The following is an 18678-nucleotide window of genomic DNA, read 5'->3' as shown; positions in this document are numbered from 1 at the left end:
AGATAAGCTGATTACTTATATTACTAGCCCTCATATGTCTATCTTAAACGTGAGTAGGGAATTCCCCTTCCATCCAAAATACGTGTCTTAAACATGAAGGTCAGAAACGTGCCATCATAAATATTGAGGTAAGTGTACATTATCGGTGAGAGGGGATACTACCTTCAACATATAATAAATATAATCATGCTGTAATTATATTTTATAATCTATTTTTGTCAATGCCCTTTCATCGTTCATTATATGGCTTGGGGTTTTCCTTTCCTCCTGACTGACTGTAACTACTCTTTCCCGCGTTGCACCAGAACGATATCCACATGAAAATAACAGAAATCCAATATACAAGGAAATAAATAACCTGTTAACTATACCACTGTGTACAAATGCTTCCGCAAGAGACACGGAACAACACACCCTACCAGGTCACAATATAACCAGTTGGCTCACACACTGTATGCTGAACTCTAACCAGAAGGTTAGTTTATTTCCGATATATATGCAAATTTTAATGCACTCTAAGACTGAATTATCCCTTTAAAGAAAAAAAAACCCAGTGGAACTGGTTTTTGTGGTGCTTTATCCATGAAGCATGCCGCTAGAGACCAAATCATCCCTGTATACTACAAATTTTATTTACAGTGAGTCTCGGTCAGGGGAGATAGCCAAGATTATTCCTCATAGGGGCGGATGCTCAACTCAGTGATAGAAGTTATAAGAAAAAATCCATGATGGAGAAGAGAACAAATAAGATCCCAAATTGCATTTGGTCGCATTTTATAATTACATGTTTGCAATAGTGACACTGGGAACAATTCTCCCTATCTGTAGGCCAGCCGTTTACTGACATAAGTGGCTGTGAATTTTGATTAGTTATTTTAAGTCATGATTAAGCTACACACATTGGTCCTCGTAGAAAGCTAAGATACGCTTGTCAATAACACCCGTTTAAGTGTGTTATAAATTAGCTGGTATCATATAATTGAACCAATGCGGAAGAATTAACTGACATGCGCAATGTACGAAATGTATTGTCTGATAGAAAATCCCGAATTATCGAATATATAAAGCTGTACATGTGTTCCTGTTCATTCAGACATCAACAAAACGATGGGAAACATCTCTTTATACATTGTACTGTTTGTGGGATGTTGTGCTCAATTATGTTATGGGTAAGTTTACGACCACATTATTATATTATTATATTTACTTTTATACGTGTATATTTGTGTTATGTAAAAAGAATTAAAGAAAGATGTTTTATTTTTATGGACAGTTGTAAAATATTCAAGACACGCCAATTGTTTAGAGGTGAATTGGTATATTTTATTATAAAGGATTACTCAATCAGTTATATATTGGACTAATATTGTTTGTGTTTCAAGCATGCGTTCACCACCCTTTTAATTTTGCACTTGTTCGACTAAGGAATATCATAATTAAATTTTCTAAGTATTTATTTCAATCAAACAAGGTGGGGAATAACGCGATTTGTTAGGTTTCACGATAAAATGACGTCAAAAACGGTCGTTTTCGAAAAAAAACAAATAATAAAAGTTTCTTCAACAATTATATCATACGACGCTTAATATCTAATTTGATGTGGCCGGAAATACCTTCTAAATGAGGCACTTGCTGGGTTCAAGGAAAATTCAATGCAATATTTTACTTGTTAAGGATAATACTATTATAGTTATTGTATTATATATATAGAAAATGTACATGCATTAGCAAGAAAGTTGTTCTGTTTGTAGCTCCAACAACGGAGCCTCGACTTACTGGTAAACAATTGTATTTCCCCTTGATGGTTAACTTTGCTTTTATAAAATTAGTGAAGACATCAATATTTCAGAATTTGTAAGCATCTAGTCTTATATATCTATTATTTTGTTATTTCCTTATCTATTGTGTTAGCATTTGAGATATATATCCTCAAGAAATTCAATTTCCGGTACCAGTCCTTGAACTTCTTTATGGCAGATGGGAGAAATATACAGAATTCCTTTTTTAGTTTCTCACAATACAATATTACAATGGTTTCAACTTAGAATAATACATCATACATCAGTCATAAAGAATAGTTTCCTCTCTAAAGCTAAGCTATCGACAAGGCAAATTTATGATTTTTAAATAGTTAACCAAATAAAAAGATCACTACTTTATTGTGAAATTGTTATCCCCACTTCATTTTTACAGTTGGTATAGGGGGCTGGTGTGATAAGACATCTGTAAAGACATTTTTAAAAAAAAATGTAAAACCTTTCAGGTCCCTCCCTTCCTGAACAAAAATTAAAAAAAAGTCACATAAATACTATATCACTTTTTCGAAGGGAAAGGTTCTATAGCTGATAACAGTCTATTAAACCAATTTGTTTTAAAACCAATAGATGTGTCTTGTACCAAAAGGAAGTTCTTAAGGCCGTGCTTTGTTCTTGCAATTGTTTCTGATATAATGATATTTTATAATCATTCAGTTTTACTCAAGCTCGAAAACATCTTGCATAGGGAAGAAAGCAATAAAAGAAGCATGATTCTTAATTATTGTGTTTCAGTTTTTTTGTTCGGTTTTGCTTCACCGTTATGATTACCGACACGATATCAAACAGGTACATGTACATGCATATATATATATAAATGCGCCAGCAGAGTCAGTTTTAAAATTGGTAAACTACTGTTCTACGTCGGAATTACACTCGAGGTTGTTTTTTTTGACATCATTTCTTGTCATCATTGCGTGTCACGTAATCTAACCTGATTTACCATGAACAGTTTTAAAGATGTTTGTGCAAAGTACGGTTAAAACCATGTGGGAATAAAGTCGATATATATCCATTGAAACTTTTTATTTCGAACATATACTTGGTGCTGTGTATGTTACCACTGTAAAACATCTTATAAACCATCTCAGCTACCGACGAACATTTTAGACACGCAGTTTCATATGATATTTAGTCAGTACATTTGACATTGATATAAAAAGGTTAGACGAAACTGTGAAGAGTTATCTCCGTCCCAGAGGCGAATTGAATCATCGCTTATTTACTATATGTATATAAGCCCATTGTTTGGAATTCTCTTATCAAATTGTTGTTCATTGGTTCTCGACCCCACCGAAACAAAACATATTGTGTGTGCTTGTGTTTGATTTACTAAACTACCCTTTGAATCTTCCAAGCTATACTTTTGGTAATTTGCTGTGGATGTTCATTGTATGTTTTCTGAATACCCCTTACTTAATTAAATGAAAACATTATTGTTTTCTCTGTAGAAACAACTGATAATGATTTGTTCTATAAACTATTTATGGCAGTATTTAGAGCTGAATATTATCTTAATAAGTCCTGTTTTTGTTTATAGGGGCACTTGCCGTTACTCATATTCGTCTGTGTATTACAAAAGAACATGCAGTCGGCACTGGGGATTCTGGTAAAATAATTGTTTACGTACTACACACAGGTTAAAGATACACAACATATATACAATGTTTTACGCCTTTTTCTTAGATACGTTTCGGTTTTGCTACACTTGAAAATTGGAATATTTTTCTGTAACCACACCGCGTCTCCCTGACCTTTTTGTTGAAAAACTGTTCACATCATTTTTATGTATTTCTGTATTTATGTATTAACTCCAATTCCATTGTGTTTCTTATAACCAGTCAATAGTATGACTATTTACAAACATTATAAGTGAATCTAAAATACATAGTTATCCTTGTAAGTCGAATTACCGTGATACAATTTAAAATGTCACGATGACAGTAAGATATGCCACCGTATAAATCGATAAAATAACCAGGTGGCGTACTGATTTTGCAGCTGGTCCTACAAGACTGTCACAAGATATAGACAGCAATTCAGATACAAATGCTGTCCCGGCTATACTGGAGCAGGCTGCAATACACGTATGTACATTGTATCAATGACTAGTAGACAGAGATATATCTCTCCAAGGTAAATACTTTGGCTGGTCATCCCGAGGCTTCCCATGGGCCGAGATATCCCTGTCTACCTGATCGACCTATGCTTGATTATTTTTTCCTATATTTTATTGAAAAATAGCAAACTTGTAGTTCTTTGGAAGCATTTCTATAGCGCTGTAATCAAATGGTCATCATAATGCGTCACAATTGATTACGTCATCAACAATGATGGCCACTTACATTGATGATGTCACGTTATTGTCTGGTGCGTGTAAGTTTTCTAATTATCTATTTTTGTTTTTCAATGTTCATATTCATGTTGCATTACGCCGTCCAAATTGTCCAAAAAGCAATTGAAGACACACAAAACAAACATTTATTGAGATACATTGAATTAAAAAGCAGTCGTAAATTAAAATTCAGCAACAATACTGAAGAATACAATGATTTAGAAATACAAAAAGTCTGATTTTATGAAATATGTTAATCAGGATGAAGGCCGATTATGCTTGTGAGTTAAGGACTGCTATCATAATAAAAACCCATTTCTAGAATTCTTTGAGACATTAACCAGAAATTCTGAAATAAAGAACTACTGGGGCAGCAATCCGATTTCGTAAGTATTCATAAGTGCATGCTTGTTTTATCATAGAACGTTGAATAATGATTTCATATTTGATCATTTTTCAGCTATTTGTTCCCCTCCGTGTCAAAATGGAGGCACATGTATAAGTCCAAATCAGTGCAAATGTGCTTCGGGAACCGTTGGAAATAACTGTGCCCAAAGTGAGTACTTTTAAGGATAAAGTGATAAATTAATTAGATATTCAATCGGTAAAATTATTAGATTTTTTGAATGCATTTCCATATGAAAATTTCCATTTTACATTCAATGATTTTGTGTGTGTATTAGAACAAATATTTTGCATTAAATAAATATTTCCCGTCGTGAACAAAGCATTGACAAAATGCCATGGTGTAAAGATTTACTACATTAACATTACTGCCTCGAGAGATACTCTCTGTAAATCACATACAGAATAATTGATCTGTCCTTATAAATAAAAGGTAATTTGTGTGCACTCCCTTCATTACTCTATCGTTGCCAATATTCGCTAGGGTTTTAATTTCGATTGTTTCGAAATTTCACCCAAAGTCGCGAAATGAAATATCTCGCGAATTGTTAACAGTAAGACATAGTTTTACATGCTTGCAACACACCCTACTAGGTGAAGGACACTTCAAATGTCTATAGAGTGCAGTTTTAGAGAGCATATTGTTATGTGTTTTTGCTATCTGTTTCAGTAACTTGTTCATATCTAAAGCCATGTTTTCCTGGTATATGTTATTTTCCCGACAACTGTCGATGTCAGGATGGGTACAAAGGAACAACTTGTCTGCAATGTAAGTTTTAAATTTATTCTTCAAAAGTTTTGTAGAATTAGGATTAGCGTTGTTAGATGAAATGTGCAAGACGAGAAAAGTTGTCATGATCTAATGGCTAATTGTTGATTTAATTATTGCATACAATTTGATTCAACAAACTTTTAAGTTTAGAGTCAAGCAACAAGACTTTGATGTTCAAATTACTTATATCCATTTATGACAAGTCTTCCACAAGTACCAATATAAGGCCCACTACCTTTCCGAAACGGTTGTTAATTTTTCAAATGTGATTGTTAATCGAAATTGATAAATTTGTAGAGTTGCAAAAGTAGTTAGCTTATCATTAATGATACATTGATTATCAATCTCTATATAATTTAATTAAAATATATTAAGCAATGATGTTTAACGCGGGTCGTCTTACATGTTAGTTTCCCAACGTCGTCCTAATTACCGATGGTAAGTTTACTGTGCCAGACGGCAAAACAGAGAATCTTGCATTTGTTTGGTGTTATAACCTCATCATTTTCTTATGTTGTTATTGATCTTAAGAAACGTGTAATGTTTGTTTCAGAAAAAAGTGGGCCTTTAAGAACAAATGAAAGTTTGTAACCATTATAATTATAACAGTATCACTTTATCAATTTTACATTTTGTATGTAATAACATAATGATACACTAAGGTCAGTGGTAATAATATCGATATTTCGCAAAGTATGTACATGTAGCAGCAACAACTTAATTTGCAAATGAAATTAATTGGTTCAATACTATATGTATGGTGGTTGAATTTGGCCGTGTAACAGTGTCATATTGGTGACCCCGTCATGCACAGAGCGACATGGCGCATTATCGCTATTCGCACGCATGGCCTAAAGCAGTCGTCATAATATAGATGCTTTATACCTAGACAACGATCTTTGAGTTAGTTGAAATTGATTTATTAAATTTTAAGTCAAAATGGCGAATGCTTTGACCCTCAAAACGAACCAGCTGCATGATGTGACTAACAGTGTATTGATATTTACTAAAGTTTCAGAATCTCCAACAATGTTGAGGTGCAGCGGTTTTCTTCTTATGAAGGAACGATCGTCAGGAAAGGAAATGTACCGGTTTGTGACAGACTCGTCCTCCCCAGATAACAACGAAGTAGATCTGATATGGGTCAATCAGAATGACTATAACATCGTCAATGTCTATTTCGAAGCTGACTTTACTCCTTATATCCATAACCTACCGGATCGGCGATATATCGAGCAGTATGCGTTCGGCATACAGGACGCTGATGTAATGTTAACTCTCAATAAAATTACACGCCCAGGTAAACTTATCCATATAATTGTCTCCTTTATCTATTTCAATTTACTGATTTTTGGTACTGGGAAATGATGACGTTCAACATATACAGTATTCTCTTTGATATACTAGGCAGTCCATCGTTTGCTCAATCTTATAAAAGACACGTTGAATCTGTCATAATCAGGATTTATATGTCTTAAACCCTCTTCGAACTGCACTCAATTCACGTAACCATCTTGAAAATAGTGCAACAAAATAGCTTTACCCCTGTGATTTGAAGAAATATGGAAGTCTTTTACTCTGCCATGATGAATGTCGAAAATGAGATCTGTTGACACCTGACAAATATCAAGGTCATTCATAATTGAGTCTTTTCTTATACAGTGTGAAGGGTGATTTACATACATTATTTAGCTTCACAAAATGATTTATTTTTTTATTATTTTGTAGGCGACAATGTGATATACACACGACCACCGAAAAGCTACCAATGTAATGGCTTCCCTGCGAACACCAACATAAAAAACAGTACGATCTGCAACATCACAGACTCAAATTTTGATTGGCTATTGGAGCATGGGGATAAGTATGTCATGTACTTAAGAAGGTTATCCCGCGGGTGATAGGGAAAAGATAATTCTATCTTTTACCGTGGTAGGGAAAAGACAGCTCATATTGGGAGAAAAATAATCAAACATGGGTCTGTGAAAGAATTTGGCCGCCAACCCTCGATAAGCCTGGGGTTCACCCGCAAAAATCTTTCACTCGGGTTATAAAATATTAATAGAATCTTACATGGGTCTTTTAAGTAGACAGGGATATCTCAACCCTAGTGAAAGATTTTGGTTAATCAACTCCAGACTTATCGAGGGTTGGAGGCCAAAATCTTCCACAGAACCCATGTTTGATTATTTTTTCCCAAATTGTAAAGCAAATCTATATAGCTTTCTCCGCATGTGTCGACGACATCATTGTCAAACGCATGTGAGCTATTTTACCCTACCCCGGTAATAGACAGTGTTATCGAATGCCAACATTTTTATCTATTAATGTTTTTAACAAATCCACAAGTAATCGTGGCTCTCACCTGCAATGTTATATCATACTATTTATCGGCAATATTGTATATTTATCACGTTTTCTTACAATGTTAACAGCATTACCTTGCAGAAGATATAAAAATGTATGATACTATCGTATCTATTTGAAAATTGAAATTTCACGCAAACAACATTTAAAAGGTAATTGTTACTTGATGAATTGTTGTTTCAGAAATATAAATACATTGTGTTTCCTTCATGTATAAGATTAAAATTGAAAAAAAAAATTTTTTAGCTTGACTGCCACAGTTACCGCGAAGAGTGGTGGGTATAGATACATCACAAACGAAAACACTAATACCCGGGATAGGACCGAGAATTATACAGGGAGGACAGCGACAAAACAGATGCAGTACATGTTTGACTTCCATATCCCTAGACACTGTAGTGAAAACAACAGCTGTTCCCACCACGAGTCTCCACTACACCTCTCTACAGACATCAGTAGGGTAGGTTCTCAACCACGAACGTTTACATCGTCCCATTTTCTATTTCCTATCTATATTCATTATATGAATATTTTATAATGTAGGGTCTGTGAAAAAAACGACAAACAAATATACAGCAGTTTAAGTTCAAAATACCCGTAAAGATAACTTATAGTTGTGCAGCTAGACCGAAAAGATCCAACAATAAAACGTGTTTTGATAGCAAATACAATATACCTTAGTCCTATGTTTGCCAACCTGTATTGGCAGCAATAAATGTAATATGTCATAAAATGTTGACAAAAATGTCGGGTATAAGATTAATAATATCAGGATTGACATTTAGAGTCAACTCTTTACTGGTAATTTAAATCAGTTTTATACGTGGGGTGATCAGTCTTGGACATATTTATTTGATGACAGTTGGTAAGAAAACCTATGTTTGTTGAGGTCACTAAGGCCCATTAAAAGGGGATTCAACTTACAACAATTTTCCAATCGAGATCAAATAATTTCATAAGATGCTAACTTGAAAAAAGTACATATAGGTATTGATTTTTTCACTAATCATGTGATTACGTTTTAACACTGTTTGAACAACCGCGCCCTGAGACCTTCTAATTCATAACAAGAAATGGTATTATTTGGAGTTGACGTTTTGCCCGGTTATTTCGAAAATGAAAAACAATCATTATCTGATGCAATAATTTTACTTAAATTAATGAGAATGACATGAATCATTACTGCTACATAAAAACTACAGAATGTGATTTGATTTGTATTCTTCAGGAGCCAGTCACCATCAGCTGGGACGGCTGGATAGACGATCTTTCTGGTCTCAACAAGTATACAATTGATGTGTACAAGCTGGGGCCAGATAGCAGGACTGGGGAACTAACTGAAATAAACACAAACCACTCTTTGTCTACTATACAGGTGAATGTAACTGAGCCATTTCCTGTTTACGCACCGAATGGAATCGGTATGTATAGTATTCTACTGGAGGTAGCGGACAAGGCGAGCAACTTTAAGTACGCCAGACGACTGTTTCTGTTCGACAATTCTTCACATATCTCCATAAATGATAACAAAATGGCCATCCCCGGATCGGTTGGCGAAAAACACCTATGGATATCAACATTGCAAAACGAAAGTGCTCTTGGTGATCCTATCCAGATTAGCTGGGCCAATCATTTTGTTAACCATGATCACGTGAATTTGAATCTTTTAACACGAGTTTCACCATTCAAAAAGGATGTGTACAATGGAATTATAAATCGGTATGTACAGCCGGGCCTTGACGACAATGAAGGAGAGCGTATGATGCAGCCCGTTGAAAATGTACATGGAATAGTACGTGTGCAAACAGCTTACAAACGTGATAAAAATGGAGGAACGACCATCACCCAGACTCCCACCCATGGATGGCAAAACGTGCCTGGATACCTAACCGAACGCACTTCTATCAACATTCCGCGACACGATGGCGACTCCATACGTATATGGGTGCGTGTATATGATGTTGTAAACAACAATGCCACCGACTCCATCCTGTTGCATACTGACTCATCCCCACCCGTCATAGAACAACCAGTCTTTCACAAAAACATGCACAATGGTTCTTTTCCGTTCTCCAGCCGGTGAGTTGTAGTTATATAGACAAGCTTTGTTCTCAAATGTTTCTTACTGGTATCTCACCAGTCCAACGTCAATAGAAAGCTTTGCCGGATTGTTTAGGTGTATGGTAATATTTCCTGTTTGTGTCCCGAAATGATTTGTGTATAACACGTCTTTGGTGTTTGAATAGTTAATAGAATAAGACAAAGACTAATTAAAATATTGTTGGAAAACCTAGGCTTTGACTATTTTGAATGATCTTTTGTAGTTATTATGTTATTTGTTTGCATTGTAGAGTTTCGATTTTGGCATCCGACAGACACAGTGGAATCCATATGCTCAAATGGAAAATAAGCGCTAATAATTCAGGGGAGCTGTTTCAATCCGGCAGTGAAAGTGGCAATGTTACCGAAGTAAGGAATTTCTCCTCAGTTAAATTTACAGCATACTTGTTTCGAAATCCCATGCCTTTAATGTTTTATTTTTTATTTATTTTTTTCAAAAGGCATACCATTCAAATCACTATCTCAAGCTAAATAGTATGTTGTTAAAGGGGGACGGAAGTAACGGAAAAAATAAAACCAGGGGCTTCGAAAGAATTCGAGGTCGAAACGAATTTTTAGTTCTAAACTGGGTAAAGTAACACTCTCTAATATCAATGGAAAAGAAGAATATCAAGATATATTAATTTTACAAATGGCCATACTTAGAAACATCAGAACAACACTCAGGTCAATATCAACATCAAGGTCATGCAATTCATAACAATTATGAAAATAATTAGATATGGAATACTGAAATAATATTTCATAAAAATGAACATTGAATAACTTAATTCTCATTATATTTGAAAAGTATTCTAATTTAGCAATGTTGTATGTAGTTTGTTAAAACGATCACATTAAGAATTGACTGATAATATCCATCCAGAGTAAACCAAGTCTACAGGAGGGAGCCTGTTCTGCTGACGGCGAATGCTACTTTTTCTATAACCAATTCGAGGTCAACAACTGCTGGTTCAAAGTGCCAAAGGACGAACTTCAAACACAAGTAACAAACATCGACATCGAAGTTTTCAACTCTGCAATGTTAAGTTCAATCGGACGATTTCAGGTAATGATACTTTATATAGAATTTGCAAATGGATGAAAAAAATATATCAATACCAAATCATCATTGACATTTCAAAGGAAGTGTAAAAAGTGACGTGTATTTAATATGTATATTATATTAATAAATTGACATTAGGGAATAAATTGTGAATTATGTCTATGCTTTCGTCCTTTCAAGGTTATCGACCTGACGTCTTTGCGAGGAATGGAAGAATGTAAGTACAAAACATTTGAAATTTCTGAAATATGTATATATTTATTTAGACGTAAGGATGCCTTACGATAACATTACAATGCTTATTAATTATTTAATGCAATACGATCACATTAAAATATGAAAGAGATTATCAATTATTTATATTTCATATTGTATTCTACAATGAATGGTTACCGACTTTTCTATATTTTCGATATGACTCAACTTTTCACCGTCTGCCAACGGAACACATATCTCAGGTAATCTATGTCAGCGTAACACTGTGATACCGTGACACTCGGGGACTGTACAACCGCGATCCGCGGAGGACCGCCCGCTTTGAAGATCTGTGATGAAACGATCGCCGCGGATCATGATGACATGGCGGATCACCGTGATCACGAGGGGTCGCGGAGACGGCGCTTTGAAGTTTCTCGGTGGCGATTCATGTTGACATGTCACCGCGATTGCCCCCCTTGAGAGATAAGCCGACGGGAGGACAGCGCGACATTTTGAGAATTTTAATGGTCCGATCTGTATAACAAAAGCACTTGTCGAGTAAAAATCCATTTGTGTTAATAATATTTTCTGTTTTTTTTCCACACTATTGTTACATTGCAAGGTGCAACCAATAGCAAACGCTGGACTTCGATACGGCGCGATGTGTTTTCTAATTAATCCTGTTCCATAGAAATTCTCTCCACCTATTAATATGATATTACGTCAATGGATTTCAGATTTAGTTTTACTAACTGCAAGCAGGTTAATTGTATGCAACGAATCCCTTTATCTTTCGTTACAGCACTATAGGTTATCATGTTATATATCTGCATGGCGTATTCGTAACGACTGTAAGAGGAACAAGCTATTCAATTATTTTTTATTATTGCAACAGCTAGTATTCTATCTTTTTCTTCTTTTGCAACAGATTCTGGTCCAATGGATTTAGAGGTCGCAGGTTCGACTTCGTACAGCGTTAATTTCCAGTGGCATCAGGGACCGACGTGTTATGACCGTACGGACATTCTATTGATGTACAATGTGTCTGGGCAGACAAGGTCAATGAACATTCACAAAGACGCTGAGTACTACACGCTTGGCGACCTTGACCCCGAGACTACATACATCGCTCAGTTTGTCGTTGTGTACGGAGAAGAACAGAGTGATCCCGTGGAAATTACTTTCACGACAGGTAAATAATGAAAGCTCCACTAAAACGTAATAAGTGTTCATGTTTTAAGACAATGTCACTAAGTATCTGATTATCTGCGTGGTATTTTCTTCAGTAGTGTTGATCTGGTTTTCATTTCAGGAGAATACGAAGGTTTGTCAGCTGGTGCTATAGCGGCAATTACTATAGGTATGTAGAATACAAAAACAAAATAGAATAATTTCTCTCTCAACTATTTATGTACAAGAAATCTGGACACATTCAGGGTCATCAGGGCATTTTAACAATTACTATTAGCATTCTAACATTTCACTGAATCGATCAATGTAATTGGTTCATCAAATCACGTGCACGATGCGAACAAAACGTCGTGTTTTCCACTTAAAACGTCATATTCTATCTTTTCCGAACCCTCGTGCGAATTATCGCAAGAATTTTCGTTCTCATTTATGAAAAACGTTCGAGACGACGAAATGACGTAATGACAGATGAGTAACGCACAAAATGATGGAGCACGGTCGCTTCTGTATTTCCACCGTTGACAAAATATGTTCAAAGTTATATGTGCCGTAACCGGGCGGAAATTTTGACATGTTAATTTTTCTTCATTAATCTATTAAAAACCACAAGGTTTGATGAATTAAACCGTAAAAAACATTCAAATGACTGCAGATGTCTTATAAACGTTAGTTACAACACAGAAATCATGTAATGTAAAATTATTGGTTTTTATGCCTTATGTATGTTTAGATAGAAACTTTCCTGCAGAAATCACTTTACAATTACTAAATGTGAAATTAAATTGTAGACGATAATTTGGCTTCATGGGCTGACCGTAGGTACTCATTTCGCTTCACTATATATGTACATATAATGATTTTTGGCAGTACTGCTAAAAATCATTTTCTGCTCCTATTTGTATTTGTAAAATTTAAACCAATGCATTGAATTTACTGTAATTTTCAAAATGTTAGTAACTTTCGGTAATGAATAACATATTAAAAGCTTATCTTGATACGTGAATATAAAAAATACGGCACATATAACTTTAATATTGGATTCCAGGAATACCAAAAAAAAAATACAAAACTAGCTTTGAAATGTGATCAAGACTGTTTATATAAATTAATTTATTTGTCGCATATATCGTCATCGTTTTAAATACGAATGGTAAGACTACAGGAGGCAAAATATACCTTTGCGTCAATATTTCGATGTTTATCTGGTATACTATACAATTTGTGGTACATTTGTTTTTTTTTCTCAATAATGATATCAATTCCCAAAGATTTTGTAAATGTTTACAAATATATATAAACAAACGTGGTATATTTTAAGTGTAGTTAAGCACTCTAGTACATCCTAAACAATATATTTTCTATATTTACACGAAATACATCACTCGTACTATTCCGTTTCCCTTTAAGTTATGCTGATCCTTGCTGGCTTACTTATTGCCGGGATTGTACTTTGGAGAACTGGGCGGCTCAATCGCTACAAAGAGTCTATATATGGTCACATACAGAGGCGAACGACCAGGCGCAGACGGACCACTAATTCCTACATCGACTCCAATGATGTTAACGGTCATATAGAAAGAAAATCCTTTGCGGTAAATATTCATAAAATAGTAACAGCATAGAGTCAGGTCGTGTTATGAAGACATTTCATGAATTAAAAAAAGCTTAAATAAACCATTTCATTTCGAGGTTTGATAAGTCAGGGATGCCAGGGAGCACGAAATATAGAACGTTTACGAATACCGTCTATGCAGAATACGCATATTTACGCAAATGCTAGAATCATACTTTAGATAGCCATGTTAAACATATATTGTAGCTTCGTTTTCAGTACTTTTTAATCTTAAATTTATTGCTTATGTTTGCTTTATGTTATTATTCATCATTTCATTTTTGCGATACAATGTATCCTTAACGTAGAACACAAATTAGACTATTAAAAACGATGAAGCATTGATACATGAAATATATTGATGGAGAAACAATTACTATGTAAAGTTTTAAAAGAAAACATAACCAAATAAAACTTTCGTATCCATTATAACTAGAACCTGGCCTATTCGGATGTTGGTGACGATGATGTATATATGTACGGTCAAATGGTGTTCAATGACCACCAATCCTGGGAGGTTCCTCACGACAAGGTGTCCCTGGTGGAGAAGCTGACCACTGGCCGGTTTGCTGACATCTTCAAAGCTTCACAAAACGTCAAAACAAACAATAGGAGGACTGTTGTAGCTAAGGTTCTGAAAGGTAGGAAAATCTGAAATTCAAACGAAAGTGAAAATTTGTTTTTCATTGATATCAAAGTAAATCATTACTTTTCAAATTACAGAAACCTAAAATGATAAGAAATAAATAAATCGTCTGGTGTGAAAACAAACTGATACATTGAATAAAATGTTTTTGATGGGTATACATTCAAGCACGTCTATAAAGCCACGAAAGGAATAGGAAGGTAAATGTGCTCTCTATAACTAAGTCAAATTTTGTTATAAATGATCCTTTGATACTTAATAAACAGCAGGTTTGTATACCAGAGGAGGTCGACATACAGAGGACTACAGAGGAGGTCGACATACAGAGGGGGTCGACATACAGAGGAGGTGGATGTCCTGATTTTAAATGCCAGTCTCGTGTAATAATTTGAATAGTAATATATTTGTCTACTATTTGTCATGGTGATACATTTCGATGTTCTATTTCAGAATCGCACACTGAGCTGGACGCTTTAGTAATGAACGCCAAGATTAACTTCTTCGCCACAAAAGTTGGTTCCCATGCCAACGTGGTACAGTTCGTCGGAGCTGTCCTTGACAACAAACCATGTACTGTATCCTCTGACTTATATGTACACTGTATCAAAATAAATTTCCTTTTCAGAATGTTTCTATGATAATTATTATGTTATTTGTTTCAATTAAAGTATATTCATTTTACAATAATATGCTGGTCTTTATTGATACTTTCCACTCAGCCTAGTGATTTTTTCTTTATTATTGTTATTTAAAACAATGTAGTGAGCATTTACAAAATATGTCAGCGATCTGCATTTTTTAAATCTCTATCCTGTATTTATAAAAATAGGAAAGTAACCTTATAATGGAATGAGAATTAGCCACTCATCACAGTGGTATTTATCTTTTCTGCAGTGGACCAGTTTATGTTGCTGGAGTATTGTGAGGGTGGCGTGATGAGGACGTGGTTACAGAACCAGAAGACTAACGTCACAGACAGCATAGTGGACACCTTGTATCGTATGACATTTGACATAGCGAAAGGGATGGAGTATCTAGCCTCTAAAGAGGTATAGTAATTTACATTAATTTTGGTATAACAAAGATTATTGTTGATGTAAAGGTTTGTCAAGAAAATTTCTAAACAATTTATTTGCAGTCTTTAAGACCCATTGCTTTATATTTTGATTTCAAATATAATAACGTATGGGAATGAAATAAAAAATCAAAAGGATAAGGAAGTATTTCAATATACCAAAAAAGTTACTTTACCGTACTGATGAAATGGCTTTAATTAACGTCTTTACAAAACTCGGTAAATCTTTTTAGATTACCCATCGTCATCTTGCTGCCAGGAATATTCTTCTTACATCAGGTCTTAAAGCCAAAATTGCCGGTTTTGGACCAACGAAAGAGACCGAGCAGGATGGAGATACAGGGAAGGTAAGTTCGATAGGTATCCATAGTCAGACTACTTTACACTGTTTCACTGTTATCATGAAACACATACAAACATAACTAAATATGTTATTTTAAGATTGTTGTCCCATGGTAAGGAAGACAACTCAGGGTTTTTTTTTATTTCATGCCCGAAGCTCCTCAAGCATTCGAATGACCCTTATTTTTTATAGCAGTGTATTTTCGCGATTTCAAGTCGTATGGTTCTTTTTATGTTTACACTTTATTTGTGACGATCAATTTTCGTGAGTTCCACCTGTACGCAAAATAAGCGAAAAATTAAAAGCACTCAAAAAATGAAAGAAAACCATAAGGAACCTTATACCGACAATTGTTTTAAAATAATATATGAAAACATCATCCATTCAGCAATGTAACAGATAAATTATATTTTTCACAAAGCTTTTAAGTGACAACCACATGTTTTTGATACTAATCAGGAGAAGGTGCCAATCAAATGGATGGCTCCAGAATGTATGACATCATTGAAAGAGGCGACCCTAGAGAGTGATGTATGGGCCTATGGAATTGTCCTGTGGGAAATATTCAGTCTAGGTATGATACATATGTACAAAAGTATATTACGTAATGATTATCTTGAATACATGTTTATGGAGATGTAACACACACAATCCGAAATTAAATACCATTTATGATGTTGTGTGATAAAAATATTGAAATCAATCTTTATAAATGATCCTTCTAATAGATAATCTCTTCGATATTCTTTTCAAAACTCCAAATTGATTGAGGGACACTTTTCTATTTTATCATTCCGTCATTTTATCAGTCAATTAGAAGCGACGTTACATACGTTAAAATAATTTTAAGCCAACGAAAGTGATTGTTACAGTTTAGAAAGAGATAAATGTATAATATCCAGTTTGGGAATATTATGGATATATGTCAGATCTTCAGACGTAAGCTGAAGTTATGGCGTCACGAGAAATATACAATTTTAGTCATGATAAGGCTATTGTCTATGATGGATATTGTATTATCTAAAATTAATCATTGACAACTCCAGGTGAGACGCCTTACCCTGGAATACGGAGTATGGAGGTGGCCACGAAGGTATCCAATGGTTACCGTATGAGCCGTCCGGAATACTGTGCTGACATGTAAGTTATCGTAAAGTCCAGGTAAATCACATTAACTAGGTGATACTATACCAGCCATCCATCTGCTTAATCAATCTGTTTCCACAACCTCAATAGTATATATTATGTTGAACCAAATTGTGGAACATTGGTTACATAATTTAGTCAGTTGTAATTAGGTTTATATGGTTTGAATAGATATCGTTCAGAGAGATTAAAGCGGTAAGCATCCATGACAGGAATTCTGTATCAACATCTAGTAGACAATTTTGGTTTACAATATTACCTAAAGAAACCCATTGATCAGAAGTATAAACACAGTATTATAAGTATACGATTAAGTAGTCATAAGTTAAATATAGAAAGTGGTAGGTTTCAAAATGTAGCACGACCTAATAGAATCTGTACAGTTTGTAATACCAATGATATAGAAGATGAGTTTCAGTTCATCCTTAAATGTCCTTTTTATACCCAACTACGAGTAAGATATCTGAAATCTTATTATTTTTATCATCCAAGTGTGTTCAAACTTGTTCAATTACTCAGTGTAAATAATGTTAAATAATCTACGAAAATTCTTAAAACTTACATTGCAGAAACGTTCTCAGTCTCTTAATACACCGTAACTGTATATTATATGATGTATAATAATTGTGTACTAATGTTTGTGTTTTATTGTATACAATCACTCTCCTGTACATGTTTAAATTATTCAATATGTATTAAAACTTTACTTTGTGTCTTATAAGCCGCAAGGCTTACGGAAATAAACAAATAGAAATTGACAGTAATTGACGTGCATTACGAGTATGCTTGTTTTTGTAGGCATTACGAGATAATGAAGAACTGCTGGCAGGATAAACAGTCATCACGGCCAAAGTTCTCTGTCATTGTACAGGAGATCAGCAGTACCTTCAGATCCAGTGTTGCAGATTACTATTACTACGTCACGCAGTGAAAATAGTGCACAACCACCTCGAACCGGACAGCAGCTAAACGTGCCGATATTGTATATGTTCTTCGGATATGCGGACTACTTAATAAAGGAATTCATCTTCAGTTGTGCGAACAGAGAGATAAAAGACGCAATATTTGAAGAGTCATTCCAAATTTGAAAGTGCAGTTGACTTATAAAAGTATATGAAGACAATGATACGGTTGAAAATAACTGCAACTGAGCTTGTTTTACTTACAAAAAAATGTATATTGTAACCTTTTTTCATTCATAATTTTAATATAACACCTTATAATTTTGTTTTTGTCATGTATATAACTAACCAGAATTGTTGTGACATATGATGGTATTTAGCCACGTTATTTGTAAATTGTGACTGTTTTTTCATGAATTTAGTAGAAATCTAAAAAATCTGAGTGTACTCTCAATACGGTTTATGATGGTAGTACACTCAGATTTTTGTGTTATATCTCCATGACATACAAAAATCCATTCAAGTTAATCCTTAAAATTCAATTTACTAAATATAATCTCTGAAATATTCAAAATTCAGTTTGGGTCTCTTTTGTCTATGAAATCATTACGTCGTCATCTAAGCCAATCAGAAGCAACGTCACAAACGGCGACGCCATTTTTTCCTTTATGGGCTGATAAAGTAAATTTTCAACCAATAAAAATGG

The 18678-nt window shown here is 34.5% G+C and overlaps 1 protein-coding gene across 2 annotated transcripts; it reads left to right on the top strand.

Moving 5' to 3' along the window:
* Positions 1-43: 43 nt before the first annotated feature.
* On the top strand, positions 44-18678 carry LOC138324940 (uncharacterized). 2 transcript variants are annotated; one of them, XM_069270215.1, is made up of 22 exons: positions 44-1169; positions 3355-3423; positions 3816-3901; positions 4610-4705; positions 5225-5323; positions 6339-6626; positions 7055-7190; positions 7940-8153; positions 8922-9772; positions 10045-10162; positions 10680-10862; positions 11040-11076; positions 11986-12249; positions 12370-12417; positions 13656-13840; positions 14297-14501; positions 14957-15076; positions 15401-15555; positions 15815-15928; positions 16384-16498; positions 16971-17064; positions 17869-18678. In XM_069270215.1, the coding sequence occupies exons 1-22, from the start codon at positions 1108-1110 to the stop codon at positions 17999-18001; spliced, it is 3672 nt and encodes a 1223-aa protein (XP_069126316.1). In that variant the 5' UTR covers positions 44-1107; the 3' UTR covers positions 18002-18678. The 2 variants fall into 2 exon arrangements, with proteins under 2 accessions (XP_069126316.1, XP_069126317.1); XM_069270216.1 differs by lacking the exons at positions 3355-3423; positions 3816-3901.

This window comes from Argopecten irradians, chromosome 6 (genome assembly GCF_041381155.1).
Source record: "Argopecten irradians isolate NY chromosome 6, Ai_NY, whole genome shotgun sequence".
In the NCBI taxonomy this organism is placed as follows: Eukaryota; Metazoa; Mollusca; class Bivalvia; order Pectinida; family Pectinidae; genus Argopecten; species Argopecten irradians.
Note: the sequence above shows the minus strand (reverse complement) of the source record. Positions and strands in the feature narration are given on the sequence as shown.